Source organism: Malania oleifera, chromosome 5 (genome assembly GCF_029873635.1).
Source record: "Malania oleifera isolate guangnan ecotype guangnan chromosome 5, ASM2987363v1, whole genome shotgun sequence".
Classification (NCBI taxonomy): domain Eukaryota; kingdom Viridiplantae; phylum Streptophyta; class Magnoliopsida; order Santalales; family Ximeniaceae; genus Malania; species Malania oleifera.
The window spans coordinates 65597185-65616421 of NC_080421.1; the positions used below are offsets into that span (position 1 = coordinate 65597185).

General features: G+C 36.8%; 1 protein-coding gene across 3 annotated transcripts in view; it reads left to right on the top strand.

Annotated features, from left to right (window-relative positions):
• Positions 1-15444: 15444 nt before the first annotated feature.
• Positions 15445-19237, top strand: part of LOC131156185 (DEAD-box ATP-dependent RNA helicase 28-like) — a 45671-nt gene continuing 41878 nt past the window's right edge. The window contains exons 1-7 of one of the 3 annotated variants that reach the window (XM_058109659.1): positions 15478-15700; positions 15804-15876; positions 16954-17246; positions 17695-18066; positions 18185-18367; positions 18477-18545; positions 18705-18811. In XM_058109659.1, coding sequence (XP_057965642.1) covers positions 17785-18066; positions 18185-18367; positions 18477-18545; positions 18705-18811 — 641 coding nt within the window. In that variant the 5' untranslated portion in view covers positions 15478-15700; positions 15804-15876; positions 16954-17246; positions 17695-17784. Of the gene's footprint in view, positions 15701-15803; positions 15877-16953; positions 17247-17694; positions 18067-18184; positions 18368-18476; positions 18546-18704; positions 18812-19237 lie in introns of all 3 variants that reach the window. The other 2 variants (XM_058109658.1, XM_058109660.1) reach the window with 2 other exon arrangements.

Sequence of the window (19237 nt, forward strand, 5' to 3'; positions counted from 1 at the left end):
GGTGATCCAACATCTCAGTTTCATAGTGAACAACACCATTTTTGGATATGAGGGTCGATGCCTTAATTTCAAGGTATATGATTCAATTTGGACCAGGGAGATGGTTACTATGTGTGGGGGATGATGAATCAGGTACAAAATCTTGAGATCTTTTGGAAAGTGCCCTCAAGTATAAGGTTCAGAATTATTCCACCAGGGATTATCGATCGGGAACAAAATCCCGAGTTTCTTTGGCTGTCTTTAGATTATCCTCTTTGAGACTCAACAACCAATGCATCAATTGCTTCCTGGGGTCAACTGCCAAAATTTCAAAGTATGACAATCTGTGCATGGGGGCCAGCTGCCCCAGTTTCAAAATATGTCTAGACAAGAATGGCTCAGTCAAGGATGCAAAAGAATTATTCAGAAGTTTATTCAACCAGGCAAGTATGAATGAATGGTGCTCTATTGCTATATGTATGCATGTTGCTACCTAAGATGCCAGAATGTAGTGATATGTTGCTATGTGTGCATAATGATGCATGAATGCAAAGATGTGTGCATGTTGCATGATATGCCCTTTGTATTTTCTTTCTTATGCAATGCATGAAATGCATGGTAATGCATGAAATGCATGGTAATGCATGAATCTTTTCTCCTTCTAACGTGCTTGTAGTTGACAACCCAATCTCTGATCTTGGGTGTGCTTTCAAATTCCACGTTGCCGCTGATTCTAGCCATGTTTCAAATTTCAAAAGGCGCTCAAAATCTGCCCCAATATTTACATGTCACCGGTCATGACCCGGTTTTTGACTTTTATTCTGTCCTGAAAGCTCCTGAATTTGCTCCAATGGAACTGAAAAACTGCCCCAGTTTTGATCCTCATCCACTGATCTCGGCTATGTTTTCATCGTGCACTCTGATATGAAGGCATCAGAATTATTCCAGACAAAACTCAACCCCAAAATCTGCCCCAGTTACCATCGTTTGTTACTGATCTTGGATTCAACATGAAGGCGCCCAAATCAGCGTCATTGGAACTTAAAATAGAGTTTGCCTCACTTAGGTGCATTTGTAACTATTCCTGACCATTTTACCTGCCTTTCACAAAGATCCTCTTTTGGCAAATGTGTCGGTGATTAAGCCCTTTTAACCATCCGTCCTCCTTTGGGAGCTTTTGAAGAATGGAATTTTTTTTTTTTTTTTTTGAATGAATAGATGATGAATGATCATGCATTTAGGACATCAATTTGCTAAATCAAAAGACCATATGCACAAAATAGATGTTTTATTGTGTTCACCTGCTATTTCAATGGAAAAAATTCATACCAATATTCGAGAGCCCTATGATGATGGTGCTAACTTTTCGAACTGAATAGCTAATTTTCTTCTTTCACTGACTGCCCCAATTTATTAGGGGACTATTCTTCTACCTTGTTCTGCCGTGAAACCATTGGGAACCTCTTATTTAATGGTTGCCCCTAGTCCAGCCAAGTCCGACTCATGTTTTGATCTCAAGATGGTCTTTAAGACTCAGGACGAAACGTAGGCTTAGGAATACGGGTTTTCAAAATAAAGGGGAAACCAAGGCTCAAAAATCCCATCCCCTCATAATGTTTGCCCCAGTTTGGGGTTTCTGCAAGGTATTAACCGAACTTGTCATGTGAACAAGTTGCCTACGTACCTTTTCAGAATCAGGTCATTACGTAGTTCAGACCCAATATTGAGGCTGACAAATCATTCGAGACAACAATGTATACCAATCTGGTCAGGACTTTCATTTGGACTGTAATGTAGGCTAAGGGTATGGGTTAAAGAAAGAAAAGAGTTAAATAAGGCTCAAAGTGATCGATTTTATCAAGGATAATTTGGTCAAAGGTCACATATGTAGTATATCCCTTATTTCTTTCTTTCCTTTTTCTTCTTCTTTCTCTTCCCTTTTTTTTTTTTTTTTCTCTCTTTTTCATCTTTTACTTTAAGCGCAACTTTTTCTTTTCCTTTTATGAAGGAATCTTAACTTCATTTTCATTTGAATTTCATTTAGGACTGATCTTTTTTTTCCTTTTTTTGAAACTGCCCAAGTGTGGGGTGTGATCCTTTGACATTTAATTAAGAATTGAATTTTTCAGGCTCAAAAAGGGCTTGCAAGGGATTTCTTCTTTGACTTTCTTTTGGGTAGAAGAAAAATGGCCTGCCATCATTTTGGTAGTGACCGTTGCCTCAAATGACTTGCCAAACACTAGAAGACCCAAACCCAAGTTAAATTTCTGGTGAACTGACTTTTAAGAAAAATTGGTTTAACAATCAAGCTCAAATGGGTTAACAAATGGTAAATCAATATTTGGTTCTTTTTAGGGATACTTGTCGACCAAAGATGGCCATCTATCATTCGATTAAAACATGATTAACGGACCGACATGAGATTCATGGAACCAACAACTATTTTACTGAGGCTTTGAAAACTTCTTCGCAGTATTTGAATTCATAGAGTGACGAACATTATTTCATCTTCCTTTACTTCCGTTTGAATTTTCATAACTATCGTCTGCTAGTGGCTCATGAATACTAGCATTTTTATTTTCCTTATCTTAGGATGAAACACGAGTAGACAAAATTTTGGCAATTGAACTCTTGACACAAGTGATATACGAAAATGCATAATTTCATTTCATTAATAGAAAAGGAAATTTTTAAGACACAAGCATTAACAAATTGCAACAAAATAAAGAAGAAAACAAAAGCATCCTTGAAGGGGGCAGACGATCAAAAGTTTGCCACTTGAATTTCTCCATTTCCATGGTCAAAGAGTAAACCCATTCATTCAGACTATATGTAGAATATCTTTGATCCAAAACTTGTTGTACTCCTTTGACTGATTTGAACTTCAAAATATTCTTTTAACGTTGCACAACGGGCTCCTCCGTTTCAATCGCCAGTAGACCCAAATCTCTTAAGGTTTGTACTTTATGCTTAAAATGCCAACATTTTTCAATTGAATGACCTATTGCCCCAGAATGATACTCGCATTGAGCATTTGGATCATACCACCTTGGGAAAGGGGACTGTAGCAACAATCCTGGTACTGGTGCAACCATTTGAATTGACACCAATTGCGGGAACAATTCTGCATAAGTCATCGGAATAGGTTGAATTTCTTTTCTTTTTCTTTCCATCGGGGGTTCCCCTCTCATGTCCTGAACATTCAGCTGCCTTGTAACAGGCTTAGGCCTGAGGGAAATTGCTTGGGGTTGCGCACCTGGCTGCACTATCTGATGGACTGTGGGTTTGTAAGCAAAGTTCTTAGTTGTCCATCGAGTCTTACCCTCTTGGTAAGGATGCCCCTGAATCATCTATGCTTCCTCGTCTTTCTTCCTCTTACTCAGATTAGTTTCTGCGCCATTACTTTTGGTTCTTCCAACTTTGATGGTCATTTCAATTCTCTCTCCTGTAGAAACAATATCCATGAAGTCATGAGGGGTTGCCCCTAAGAGATATCCGAAGTAAGGATCTTTCAATGTATTCACGAATAAGGAGATAGCCTCCCTATCTTCCACCAGAGGGCTCACTTGGATGGACATGTCCCTCCATCTATATGCATATTCTCTGAATGTTTCATTAGGTTTCATTTGCATGTTTTGTAGGGTCATGCGATCAGGTGCCATTTCTATCACGTGGCGGTACTGAGCTATGAAGGAATTTGCCAAATCTTTCCAATTACGGATTCGAGCTCGATCCTGCTGAATGTATCATCTGATAGCCGCTCCAATTAAGCTATCTTGAAAGCAATGCATCATTAACCTCTCATCATCGGTGTGTGCAGCTATTTTCTGGCAATAAAGGCTCAAATGGGTCCAAGGACAATGGGTTCCATCGAATTTTTCAAAATCCGACATCTTGAATTTTGGCAGCAGAGTGACCTTTGGCACTAGGCAAAGGTCACTAGGGTCAACAGAGTCGAATGTATTATACCCTTCAATTGCTTTCAAGCGCTCCTCCAATACGTCACAACGACGCTCAAACTCAGATCTGTTTATCTCCATATCGGAAGTTACTAACGGGGAAGTTCCTGCCACTAGAAACCCTTGTGCTGGCACCGTAGGGATGAATGGAGGTATATTTGGCACTGGATCCCCTATGACGCCAGGTGGTGGAGTTGATGTTTGTCCATGATTTGGGGTGAACCCTGGAGGATGAGTAGGGTCCGTATCTGTCTCAGGATCATTCTGTACCACTTTTTCTTTGTTCATCAATAATTCCAGAATTTTGCTCATTTTCTCAGTCAATTCTTCTTGTCCTTGTTCTATGCCCAGGACCCTATTTTCTAGTTGTTCACTCATTTCTCTTGCCTTTTGCCTAGTATTATACGGATGCGTAGTGGTCTCAATATTGCTTTCGATTATTCAGGCAGCTTCTTTCATTGAGAGAGCTGTGGACCAAAACTTTCTTTTTAGAACCGAATGTATGATTATGTAATGCATGAATGTGTGAGTATTTAATGCATGACCATGGGATGCAATAGGTGTTTATGCATGGATCTAACTAGTGCACTTATACATACAAATAAAGATATGAACATGCATGTAGCCTATCCTACATGGCTATGCATGAAATGAAGTGCATGAATGTGATGTAACCTAAATGACTACTTTGCCAAAATTCTAGAAAAATTCCACTAATGAAAGATTTCATGACCATTGATGGGCGATAATTTCAGTTCAAATCTTCCCTCAACCGTTTCTTTCATTGTTGATGGTCCATGTACCTTAGATCCTACGAAGGATCAGGTTATGATCTAACTTTGGGGTTGACCCAAGCTAGTCAATCCATTGGATTTATTCAATGTAGGCTTGTGGACTTTAACATGCACTTGGACCTCGAGTATTTTAAAATATGGGCTTCAAGCTATTTTATGATGGGATTAGACCTTAGTTGAAAAGGAATTGGGCTTGGATTGCTTAGAAAATGTTGGCCTAGATTTGTAGGTAATAGGGCTGAGACCCGCGTTTGAGAATTGGGTTTGACCCTTTTTAAAAATCAGGCTTAGGCCATGTTTTTTCTTAGGAAAAGGTCGGGCCCAAGTTTTTTTTTTTTTTTTGAAAAAAGAAATTGGGCCCGAGTTATTTGAAAAGTGTTGGGCCAACCCGTATTTTAAAATGCTTAGACCAAATGCTTCAGTTTTTGAAAGGATGGGTCATGGTCTCATTATTGGGCTTTTTCAGAATACTGGCTAAGTAGTATGTATGTCTAAAATGGATGCAAAATGCATGATATAATACAAAGTATCTCACAACATATATTTAACATACTATACGTGGAGAAGGATGTGGCTCCTGGGCCGACTCAGGGTAGGTACGTATATACAGGATTCTTCATGGCTCTATCCTAGTTAAGGACAAACTATGGACAAGTATGTGTGGATAGGCTCTAATCTCTAATGACAAGAAGGGCCCCAGTTTGAAATTTCATCCTCCCCCATAGGGGTCCGGACAAAACTCGCACTGAGCGGGGTGGTTTGCGGGTCCCATCAAGCTTAAGCTACGAAGAGACAAATGCTATTACACCCCTATCTAATCTTAACAGGTAAAGCTCGGGTATAGAGCGTGAAAGTGTGTGAATTCAATTTTTAACCTAATCCCGCTACCCTCACATTTATTCACATACTATTAAAAATATGGAAATAAGATATCTACAATCAATATATTTATTCAAAAGGTATGGAAACACAATATCTGCAATTAATATGTTTATTCAAAAAAATTGGAAACAAATTATTTTTAGTTAATATGTTTAAAAAAATATGGAAACAAAATATTTACGATTAGTATACAAAATATCTATAATTAATATGCTTATTCAAAATATCTACAATTAATATGCTTATTTAAAATATTTGGAAACAAAATATCTACAATTAATATTCAAAAAAATTAGGAAACAAAATATTTTTAATTAGTTAAGGTTGTTCGTAAATTATGGAAATAAAATATTTACAATTAATCAAGGTTATTTACAAATTACAATATTCACAAAATAAAGAGTAATTAAAATATTTATTAAATTTGAACTTGGGATAATTTCTAATTAATTACTGGCTCGACTCTCTAATGTCCCCAGTGAAGTCGCCAAACTGTCGCGACGTCCCAATGCGCGTGTGCCCCGGGCGACGAAAATAAAAATGTATTTTAATTTTTAAGGAAAAATAAGGAATGTCGAAATCGCCACTAACCTTTTAGTGTGGTTAGAACACATGATTACTACCTCGTTAGGGGTAGAATGGGTTTACGTTACCAGAGTTGGGGTCGGGAGTTCGGTTACACGAGGGGAAGGTACGAGCACCCCCTACGTGCCCGTTCTTACGAACGGTACCTAATTAATTTAGAATTATCCCTAAGTTAATCTAAAAAGTCTTTAAAATTACTCCTCTAGTAAATTTATTAATACACGTGCAAAGTGAATAAATAAATAAATAAATAAGTAAATAAATAATATAAAATATATATGTAAAATCTAAATATTTACATATTCCCTTAAAACTAAAGGTACGTGAAGCCCGTAGGCTCATACCCCAGCATTAAAATCATAGAGATAAAATCGAAAATAATGTACAAAATACACTCCCAAAATTTGGAAATCCTATAGGGTTTTTCTAAGTATGAAAATACTAGCTTAGGAGGTTTTGGATCCTATTCGGGATGGAAAGTTACAAAAAAAAATGATTTTCATATCTCAAAATATTTTTCCAGCTTTTTCTATTTTATCTTTTATTTTTCTATATATCCCAAATTTTGAACAATTAAATAACGAAAAGACAAATAATGAAAGTCAAGTCAAAAATATTTTTCAAATTTTTTCTAATTTCCTCTTTTTTATGGTTCTTTTCATAGTTTTATTGAAAAAAATAATAATAAATAAATAAAATAGTATAAAAAAATAAATAAAGAAAATAATACCATACCCATAACATTTTATAATACTACTATAGTAATAACATTACCAATATGTATATATATATCATAGCACATAATTACTAATAATAAATGCTGTTAGAATAATAACATGTATACATCATAATATTAATAACAATACAAGCCCTATACAACTTTAATCCGATCATAAACAATAATATACAATAGTAAGGAAGTAATCAAACCCTAAAAAGAAATCAATTTGTAGCAATATAGAAACAATAAATACAGGTATGTGATAATATAGAAATAGTCGAACTATGGAAATCAATATGTAAATGGAAACCCTAAAAATCCAAATAAGGAAACCCTAAAAATAAATATGATATTTAATACATACCCTAAATAAAACAAAAATATAAACTTGAACATTAAAACAAATTTTAACTGTAACACTTCTACAATAATAATAATGATCATTAAATAATATGCACAACCAAAATACAAACAAGAATATCAACTAACAAACGTTAAGAATCCTACAACAATATTATATAGATACTTTAATGTGTAAAATAAGAGTTTAAATATGAAAACTAAATATATATTACACTAAATAAAACATTATAAGAAGAAAACTCAAAATATTAAATATACTAGAGAGAGGAGCTGCTGTCGGAGAGTTCACGGCTACTGGGGCTATGCAGCAGAGGCCCGGTGGTGATGATTCATCAGTGATGGAGTAGCTCACGGCAGCTAGGGTGGAGCCGAGGTTCTGCGAAGAGGGGAAGGCATCGGAGGTTGGCCTGAAGTAGCGGCGAGTGTCTGCTTCTGGTCTGTGTGGCTGGATGTTCTGGTGCCATTGCAGAAGATGGTCGAAGCTAGGCATGAGGAGACGTCGGACTGGTCGGTGTTGCAGGATGACCTAAACAGAGAAGAAGAAGAAGAAGAAGAAGGGAAGTTAGGGAAGAAAGGAGGGGGGAAAGGAGATAAGAGAAGAGAAAAGAGAAAGGGGGAAAAGATGGGGTGTCGCCGGAGTAGCTGGAGTGGCCTGAAACTGGAGGTCTCCTCGGTGGTTGCTGTGCTGGTGCTACCAATGGAGATGGTGGCTGGCCACTGCTGTAGTGCTTTGCTGCAAGTGTCTCGGCTGGGATTGGAGCTGCTGGGCTGGCTGTGGTGATGGTGGATGGCCATGGGAGGCTGCGGCGGTGGGGGTGGATATTGGTAAGGAGGTTGGTTTCGCTGCTCCTGTGTGAGAAAGAACTGAAGAACAGATAGGTTTTTCTTGGTGCGCAAAGGTGTCTTTGCGCCCAGCGCTACTGTGTTGCACCCGTACCCCCCCCCCCCCCGGTTCTTGTGTGTGAATAAGGCCCTTTTATAAAAAATTTGGAAACCCTAGCTCCTCTCCTTTTCCTTTTTTGGTTTTTTTATTTATTTTTTTTATTTTTATTTTTTTTATTTATACCTTTATGGTAATAAAATATATGGGAATAATGATAATACTAATATGGTAATAATAATAATATATTGAAAATAATGATAATACTAATAAAGATGGAAATAGCAAAAATAATTATAGTGAGGAAATAATAAGAATGATAAAAATAATGAAAATAGTAATAATAAAGTAACAATAATAAAATAATAATAATAACAATAACGATAATGAAAACACTAAAAATAATACTGACAATAATAATAATAATATTAATAATAATAATAATAATAATAATGGTCGTAATAATAAGAATAAAAATAGTAAAATAGTAATAATAAGAATAATAATGAAAATAATAATAGTAAAATAGTAATAATAATAATTGTATTTACAATTAAAGATAATAACAATAACAATAATAATAATAATAATAATAATAATAATAATAATAAATACTAAAAATAATAGTGATAATAAAATAATAATAAAATGAGGTAATAATAATGAAAATAAGAATAGACTTCTTGTTCTATCTAGCTAGGGCAAAAATAGGGTGTCTACACTTATAATTATCTTACTGTTTTTACTATGATTTTGAAATAACCATTGTTAGCCTTAGTGACTACACCATCATTGTTTTAATGTGTTTTGATGATATTAACCTATATGTTGTTCCTCGTGCTTTCCTATCTTTGCAAATCATGTTTAGTATAGGTACTTGTACATGAATTATTAGATCAAAGGCAAAGATCAAACCGAGTACACGTCAAGAAGGAAAGATTGGAAGGACGCTGACTCGGAAGCACCAAAGCACATCTCGGAGTTTTTATTGTGTATAAATTAATTGTAATAAGGGTTATGTGAGTGAGTGCATATTGTAACTCTTGTGGTGTGTGTCTTGCATGATTTCTGAGTAAGAGTTGAGTCATTGCATAAGCATACTAGGACACATGAGCATATAGGATCTCCACAAAACTAACAAACTCACAATTCATAGTTTTCAAAGTAAAAACAAAGAGTTTGTCAAAAATAATCCTATACTCAATTAAGTTTTCAAAATGGGACAAGTGTTAAGTAATATATGAGTTATAAACATTTTCATAACTTGGTCCCGACTTTACAAAATTAGCTCTATGTCCTAAAGTCCTAAAAGTCAAGCATGTTTTCAATAAAGGACATACTAAGCATATAAGATATCGAAACGAGTTTTCAAATATGTTTTCATAAAATAAGATATCTTATATTCATGGGGAAACTCACTTGGACAAGTTCTAATCTTCATTAGACTCAATATATTTCATATGCTTTTGTCCAAGAATGTTTTAAGTCATTAAAACTCTTTTTGACAAGGAAAAACAAAGCAATCGTCACTAGTGTAGTGCAGCCTTAAGTCCTGAACACTTTTTCGGTATTTTGGGCATAACTTTTGCTAAAAAAGTCCAAAAAGGATGATCTTGGTATCCTTGGAAAGCTAAGACAAAATACCACAACTTTCATGTTGATTACTTTTTCTGATTCAAGGACCTAATGAAAATAGGGGACTCGTTGACAAGTTGCAGTATGTGATTAGTCGACGAGTGCAGGGGCCTAGTCGACAAGTCCAATGGGCAGAATGATGCTAACGGGCAGAAAACTGTGCTAGTTTATCAAATAAAATGTCTTTTCTTCCCCCCCAATGGCTAGTTAACGGCTCCTAAGGCTATTGGGCTATAAATATAAGCTATTAGACTTGTATTAACATGGTTTTGAAGGCTTTTGATCATTCTTAGTGAAAAACATCTTTTTATACCAAAAGCTAAGCACCTAGCACTTTGTATTGTTGTTCTTCATTCACAAGTGCTCATTCTCTCTTACTCTTTAATTTTGTTTGATTCATTACTTGAGAGATAGAGTGAGGTTTGCTTTGTATTTAATATTTGCTCATTTGAGGAGCATCATATTGTATTTCCATCTCTTCTTGTAAAGGTTCTTTGTGAACCATTTGGTGAAGGTTCTTTGTGAACCGAAGAGGCTCTTTGTGAGCGTAGAGATTTGTTCCCGAGCGAAGGCTCTTTGTGAGCGTGGTAGGGGTTTGTTCCTTAGTTGTAAGGCTTCTCCCCCGATGAAGGAGTTCCTTAGTGGATTGTGGAATCCTTGGGTTGGTCTCAAGGCGTGGACGTAGGCTTGGTGCCAAACCAAGTAAAAATATCGGTGTTAATTTTCTCTACCCTTCTCTTCATTCTATTTGTCTTGTGCATGATTTACATTTACTTGTATTGTGATATAATTTCTTGTATCTTACCAAAAGTTTTTATTTTGTAGAGAAATACGTATTTTGCGAAAATAGTCTATTCACCTCGCCTCTAGACTATAAACTCTCGGGGCTGGGACAATTAACAACCATAACATTTTTAAAATGATATGCATAATTTGAATATCTAACTAAATAACTGAATAACTGAGTGTTATGGTTCTAAAGTCATGGCATTCTGAAAAATACTATAAATCATATTTTCTCGAAACTACGTATTGATATTTTCTGCTAATATACTATAAAACATGATATTTGTAAAACAATATAAATACTATGCTAAATTGTTATGAACTCATGTCACACAAATAAGTAATTAAAATCCCATGCTTTTAAATCTGCATCTCCACATATAATAATGATATTCTAGACAAACTGAATAATAAATTGATATATATATATATATATATATATATATACACATAATTATCTAGTAAACTTTCTAAAATTTCTAGCATAACATATTTCCCTTACCTATCTAACTGGGAGGCTAGCCTCCACTCAACTCTCGCACCCTTGGTGTACCAACCCCAAAAGCCTGCATTTACACATACAAATTTTCCAGTAAATCAATACACTCATATTTCGTGAAATTGCCTATTCATAACTTCTTGAACTGTAATTTACCTGGGCTGCTGAATGAATACTTGTTGGGGTCCTTAACCCAAGATTATAGGGGCCCAAAACACCCTATTCCTCAAAATATGATACCCCAAAATTAATCCACAAAACACTAGTATATTCTCATAGGATACAAATTATGGTCTCAAATAATACTGGTAATACTGAAAATACTCACATAATCTACTTACCCTGATTTTGGGATGGTTCCAAAACTTTTTAAATCAACATTCCGCTCCGGCTATGTTGTAGAGAATCTCTCCAGGATCACTGTGGTAGCTTCTGATTATCAAACCGAGGAGAGACGAAGTCGAAATCTTAGAGAGAAGTCAGAGAAACTGTTTTAGAGAGAGAGAGAGAGAGAGAGAGAGAGAATAATTATAAAATGAATTTCCCATAAAAAATCTATTTTAGTACTATATATAAAATGTTGTCCACGTGGCCTCGTCGATCAGCCACGTCACCTCGTCGACGAGTCCAAGTTGTAGTCTCGTCGACGAATGTCTACTCCTCATCGACAAGATTCAGGTCCTGAAAACACCCTCTCGGTGACTTCTTGTCGATGAGATGAATGTCCTCGTCGACAAACCCAAGAAGGATGCTCGTCGATGAGCGCCCTATGTTCATCGACGAGACCCTGTAAATTCGCTTTAAAAATTTCCCCTATTTGTCTCTTTTCTTTTATTAGTTAATACTATAACTATTCGGGTCTCTACAATATTAGTACTATATAGTATTAGACCCTGAAGAATCAATTTAGTAATATTCAGTTATCAGAGCACAGTACCATTGCTATTACAAGATCAGAGTGCAACCACACATCTTAGATAGTGTGTGGGAGGTTTCCGTCAACCGTGCCTCGAGGGATTGTAGAATCCCCAGAAGACTGGGTTGAGGTGGCAGATTTGATGAGGTAGTTACCAATTTGTGCCTAGGAGAGGTTGCAGTTTGGTCGGGCTGAGGATTGGTAGAGTTACAATTAACTTACCTAGTAGGCCAACTAGGATTAAGTCCCACGTATGGGCTGCACAACCCTGTTATGAGGGGTTAAATCATGAAGTATAGTTTTTCAGGGTAAACATCATAATTATGTATATGTATACAGATTTATAGAATATCAGCAGATATAGTATGATACTAAAAGTATGAAAAAGTAGAAAACTCATATATTATAGTTATACTTTAAACTATGTTAGATGCGAGTTATGTTATACATTGATTTATCAGTTTTTACAATTTCAGATATTGTCAGCATAGTATTTACGAAACTCGGTCACCACACACTAGTAATAGCATATTTTCTCTTATTGAGCGTTGTCTCATCCCAGTGATTTAATATTTTTCAGGTGATCTAGTTAGGCAAGCGAATCAGGCTCGTAGATAGAGGAGTTGAGTACACTGCCCTATTTGCTGGGTAAGTGTATACAGGAGACAACGTTTTTGAGTTGATGATTTTGGGGGATGTGTACTTATATGTGTGTATGGTTGGGAAGAGTACTAAATTCTGGTATTGTTTATATGGATGGATAGTTTTATGTTTTTATGCTACATAGGTGTGTAATATAAACAGGTTTCCTCAGTGCTCACTTGGGGTCTGAGATATTATAGTATATATTATTAGGAGTATCAAAGTCTATTATTTTGTGGTAAATATATAAAAAAAAAGTATGAAATTTCAGGTTGTTACAATATTAATAAAGGGTCATCATTTATCAAGGATCACTTTTGAAGCATGTCCCCTTTTTTTTTTGCTACACCTTTAATTTTTCTTTTAATGAAGGACTTTGAGCATTATTTTCATTGGGACTTTATTTGAGATTAATCTTTCTCAAACTACCATAATGTGGGGTGTGATCCTTTGATGACTAAATCAAGAATTGAATATTTCAAGCTCAAAAGGGCTAGCAAGGGGTAATTCCTTTCTCAATAGTAGAAAAATGACCTGCTGTCCTTTTGGTAGCTAATTGTTGCCTTATAAGATTGGTTAGATTCTTGAAATCTTGAACCAGGTTAAACTTTTGGAAAATGACTTCAGAAGAAAATGGTTTAAGATTTAGGCTCAAAGAGTTTAATGAATGATAAATCTATGTTTAGTTCTTTTATAGGAAAACTGGTCGGCTAAAGATGACCATCTGTCATTTGATCAAAACATGAGTAACAAACTGACATGAGATTCCTGGAACAGCATAACTATTTTGTTGAATTCCTTCAGGAGTTTATGTGGTTTCTAAGCAAGATACTTTTTCACAACATCTAAATTTAAAGGGTGAGGAAAATTGTTTCATCTTTCTCCACTTTCGCCCCTTGGATTAATGTCTCTGGCTCATGAATACTGACATTGTTATTTTCCCTATCACCACATGAAAGAAAAGCAAATAAATTTTTGACAACTGAACTCATGATGCAAGTGATATATGAGAATGCATAACTTCATTTTATTGATGAAAAGGAAAATTGTCCGAGACTATAGTGTTCGCGGATTACAAAAAATGAAAAAAGGAAAGTCAAAATAAAGAAAGCAAAATCATCACGTGAAGTGAATCAAATAATCCAAAGTTTGCCAATTGTGTATCTCTGCTTCTGCGGTCACAGGGTAAACCCATTCATTTAGACTGTTTATGGAATCTCCTGGATCCATAACTGACATACGCATCTGCTAAAACTCGGCTTCTAGATCTTCTTCCAACATACTAATGTTGCCCTCCCCGTGGTTGGGTAGAGGATTGCCCTAGATGCCCAGTTGTTTTTCATTGAATGCTAACCATCCAACATCCCTTAGTGTTTGTACTTTATTTTTAAACGCCCATCAACGCTCAATAGTGTGCCCGGGGGAATTGGCATGATATGCACATCGAGCTTCGAGGTCGTACCAATGCGGGAAAGGGGTTGTAACAGTAGTTCCGGGAATGGCTGAGATTATATGTCTTTCCAACAAATGAGAAAATAAATCTAAATATGACATCGAAATAGGGTATATCTTTCTAGTATTCCTCTGGACACCTCTATCTTGTGTCTGAACATTAATTTGGGCAGGTGTAGACCCGGAGGAAATAAATTGGGGCCTTGTGCTTGCATGTACTGTCTGGTTGATAGTAGGTTCAAAAACAAAATTTCTCCTAGGCCCCTGGTTATGGCCTCTCTAGTATTAACACTCTTGAATTATTTGTGCTTCTTCATCTTTCTTTTTATTGGTTCATTTCTTACTCGGACCTGAGTCCGAATCTAGGCCTTTGGCTTTGCGTGTCTTGATGGCTGTTTCAATCCTCTCTCCTATGGACACTATGTCCATGAAGTTTTGGGGGTAGCCCCCAAAAGATGTCCAAAGTTGGGGTCTTTCAGTGTGTTTACAAACAAGGAGATTCCCTCCCTGTCATCCATAGGAGGACTAACTTGGATAGTTGTATCCCTCCACCTAGTGGAATTGATTCGATGATAATATTTCTTACATTTAAAAAATTACTAACCATTCATATAGCACATAAATTACAATAATCCTTTAGATATAGTATTATTTGTTAATATTTTTTTTTTTGCAACTATTTAATAATATAATTATTTATTTAAAAATATAGGAAAATATTTGTAATAAATGATACAATTTAGGGGGTGAGTTTATTTTTACCTCATGATTTACTCGCCCTAGCCTACTTCGCGAACTTGATTTGCTTTGATGGCTTTATTGTGGCCAAACCCTCTCAAATAGGGCTGGAAAAACGGGTCATGACCAGTTGGGTCACTTGTGACCCGCCCGTTTAAAATGAGTTCGGGTGTAGGAAAGTCAACCCATTTAATAAACGGGTGGGCCATGGGTTGACCCGTTTATAAATAGGTTCAACTGGGTTCGGGTCGGGTCACTCGTTGAGTGCCCCGTTTATTGGATCCTTTATAAACCTGACAAAATGGATAAAAAAATTAATAATCCGAACCAAATTTGATCCGCTTTAACTAACTATAATTAAACTGTTTGTTAACTGGATTGATTATAATTTTCATTTTATATCCGCCCCCATAATAGGTCGGGTCGGATTTCTCTGACGGTATCCGCCAACCCACTTAAAAGCCCATTAATGATTAACGCATAAAGCCCAACAGCCCCCCAACCCTACCCACGTCCAATTCACTGCCAACTGCCCAGTGCCCATGCGCACGTGGCCACACGGCCCACACCCCCCGGCCCAGATTCTCAGCACAGGCAACAGACAGCCCACAGCACTCACGTGACCACGTCTCACTCATCTGAATCTTTTGATTCTTCTTTCATTCTCTGCGTTCTTACTTCCCAGTTCCCGTTCACTTTCGTTCAGGGTTTCAGACTTATATTTTTCGTTGCCGTTGTCGATTGCCGCCCATCGCTCGCTCGCGGAGCCTTGTGAGTCTGTGACAACCCTCGCCTAGCGGTGTTGCCGTACCTTCGCCAGTTCGCTGTTCGCCCATCGCTTTCTCGCTCGAGTCGCTCGTCGTCACAGTGTACACTCTTACTCTGTGTACACACTACACTGCACAGACAGCACTCTACAGTCTGAAATCTGAATCTTCTCTGCGTTCTCACTTCTCATTCACTTTCGTTTAGGGTTTCGCTTTCGTCGTTGTCGACTGCCGGCCATCACACGCTCGCCGCTTCGCGTCCCGAACCACGGAACCAGGTTCAACTCTCTCTTTTGGGGAAATTTGTCTTCTGAGTTCTGGCTTCTGAGTCGTTGTTGGTTTTTGATTTTTTGATTTTTCTTTTTCTGATTTTTAATTTTTAATTTTTGATTTCGTTTCTGTAATTTTTGACAATAATACCAATCAGCCCATAAGTTGTATTTGAGGTAGTTGATTTCGGGCTTTGTACTTAGATGGTATTCAATATAATTTCACACTAAAAATATAATTCTACAACTTATTTGAAAAAAAGCAAATATGTGGGGAGAACATTCAATTGTGGTTAAGAGTATGAGTTTCAAACTTATGATTTTAATTGTTGTGATTTTGAAAAAAAAAAGTTAGTGCAATTTGAGATATGTAATTTGAGCATTGCTTGGCTACTTTGTTGGTAGAGCAAGAGATAATGAGATAGTTTTTAAGAATTAAGGTTACCTTTCATTCAACCAATGTCTATTTTAAGGATATAAAATCATAATATAAGAAATTGATAGTTTAAAAAAATTAAAAGATGTTATCATAGGAATGTAAATAAGAATGCATCATAACATTGAATAGAGAATGATAATATCCTATTTTTAATATGAAAAATTGGGAATGTCTATTTTGAGAGATTCCCACAATTTGAAAATAGCTGTGTTTAAAGAAACTCGCATGCTTTAAGAACTTTTTTAATTTTTAGATTTTAGAGAGACTCGCATGAGTCACACAGTTTGAGTTTTTATTTTGAGTTGGATTGGGACTAATTTATTATGTTTTAATGTTTACAGTTTTACTTACATGAATCAGGAGTTGTTAATTAGTATAAACGATTGAATGATTGATATAGTTATTAGAAAAGTTAATACACAAACTAATCGCAAGTTGTTGTATACAAGTTAAATTATTATGATGCAAAATAAATTATTAATAAAATTATATTTGAGAATGGCGGATTATCTGCCAATCCGCCATGAATTATCCGACTCGAAACCGCCTAATTTGCCACTTAAACGAGTCAAATATGGATTATAATTTCTTCACCCGATAATCTGCCCTATCCGCCATGGATTATCCAACTCGATCCGCTTTGCCAGGTCCAATCCTTTATATACATCATAATCCAGTCAACACACGGGCCACGACTGTCCACCCACAAAAAAACCGTAATCGCTCTCCTCTCAGGCTCTCACTCTCTCAGTCCTCTCCTTTGCCGGCCTCCCTCGTCCCTTCTGCTGGTGCATCGGCTCTGCTGCCTGCTGCGAATGATCTGGTCCTCGAGCTCAATAGGCGTGAGCTCCCCCAGCTCCACAGATGACTCTCCTCCACAGGCGTGAGCCTCCCCAGCTCCAAAGATGTTGCAAAGCCGTGGTGGGATTTGGAGTTGCTGGTGAGCAGTTTTCAAGTTTATTTCATTTTGAAAATCCGAGATTTGGGACTTCCAAAGCCACTCTGCATTTTAAGTAAATTCAAATTCACTTTCCCAAGATTATTAAATTGAAACAGTGTATTTGAATTTGAGAGATGTTATGCATATTAATTATGTTTGAAAGCCCTCACCTATTACACATATCTTGCCTTGCCAATATTTATAAAGTCAAGAGTCATACCTTATTTAGAGTCCTTTCTACCAATAAACTCTAACCAGAATATATATATATTGAAAGAAGGATAAAAAATGTCATTTTATATGAATTTTTTTTAAAAAATTTTAAAATAAATAAATTATATTTTTTAAACGGGTGACTCATGACCCGCCCATTTATTAAATGGGCGGGTTAGGGTTGACATGTGTGTGACCCATTTAACATTGGCTCGTTTATGACCCGACCCATTAGCAACCCACCCGGACCCGGCCTGCTCGCTCGTTTTGCCACCCCTACTCTCAAGGAAGCAAAGGTCACATTCCGCCGGTTTGTGTTGCCTCCATGGCCCCAAGTTTCGTATTCGAAGCGCCCAGCGACGAACAACTCGAGCACGAGCTAGACGATGAAGAAGACCAAGAACGAAAGGTGGAAGGAAGCTCTCCCCTTCGCAAATCCCAATCGCCATGGGACTTAGCCTCCTACTCTGAATCGGCCGCGGATGAGCATGCTCGTTGTAACACCACTTCCATCGATTACAAGATTTCCAAAGCCTTTACCGAACGCTGTGCACACAACACTCATCCCTTTGATGATGACAACGACGACTTCGAACCAACTAAGCAAGTAACCTCTCTCTCTCTCTCTCACTCATAACTAATATAAATTATTCTTTTTCTTTTAATTGAGAGGTATCAGTAAGAGTCACTCTTTGTAATCAATTAAATTATTGTTGATTCTTTAGGAGGAGTATGAACCAGATGAAGATGATGATGACGCAAGTACTAAAGACGGCGACAGCAAGCCATTCTTTGCGTTGCCTGAGGGAGCTTCTTTCCAAGCAAATTCGTTCATGGAGCTTAATCTTTCTCGGCCATTGCTCCGAGCCTGCGAAGCTTTGGGATACTCTAAGCCTACCCCAATTCAGGTTTCCCTTTTATCTGCATTTTTTTTTTTCCAGTTCTTTCTAATCTTATGTGTGCATTCTGTGTCATGTTTGGTTCAAAATTTTAGGGAATTTTTAATTTCATATGCAGGCAGCGTGCATACCATTAGCATTAACCGGGCGTGATATTTGTGGGAGTGCTATTACTGGTTCCGGAAAAGTATGTTTTATTTGGTTGTAATTCTGTCCTTTTTTGGGTTTGCTTACTACTTGGATGGGACACCTGCATGTTTGACATTGTACGACATTTCTATGAAACTAAAGAATTGGTTGTGCTATGTGAGTGAAAATAATGCACATTTATTGTTAAATTGTACAGACAGCTGCCTTCACCTTACCTACCTTGGAGCGGTTATTGTTTCGGCCAAAACGAATGCCAGCAATTAGGGTACTTATTCTTACTCCAACCAGGGAGTTGGCTGTGCAGTAAGTGTTGTCATTCTTTTCATCTCTCCTTCTCTCCCTCTCTCCCTCTCTCCCTCTCACACCCATGCCAGAGTTAGATCACACATGTTCACTAGAAATGATGGGAAATTTTACCCCATGGTGCATTTGATTTGTGCTCAAAAAGCACTTGTGTTGTGTTTGTGTGTGTGGATTTGAGGGCCCAGATTTGCAAAAATCTCCATGCAACTCCATATTTAAGGCTGCATATCTATTCTCCCAAACACATCATTGTGTTTGAGGTCTGCCCAAATAAAAGTTTCACATGGCAACAACTTTTTCTTGTTCATAATCCTATTTATATTTTAATCCAAGCTTGTGTATTGAACTTATAGTTTTCCTAACCATAGTTCTTGTTTCTATTTTGTGCATGCCATTGTTAATTGCTGCAGCTGTCACCGGCACATT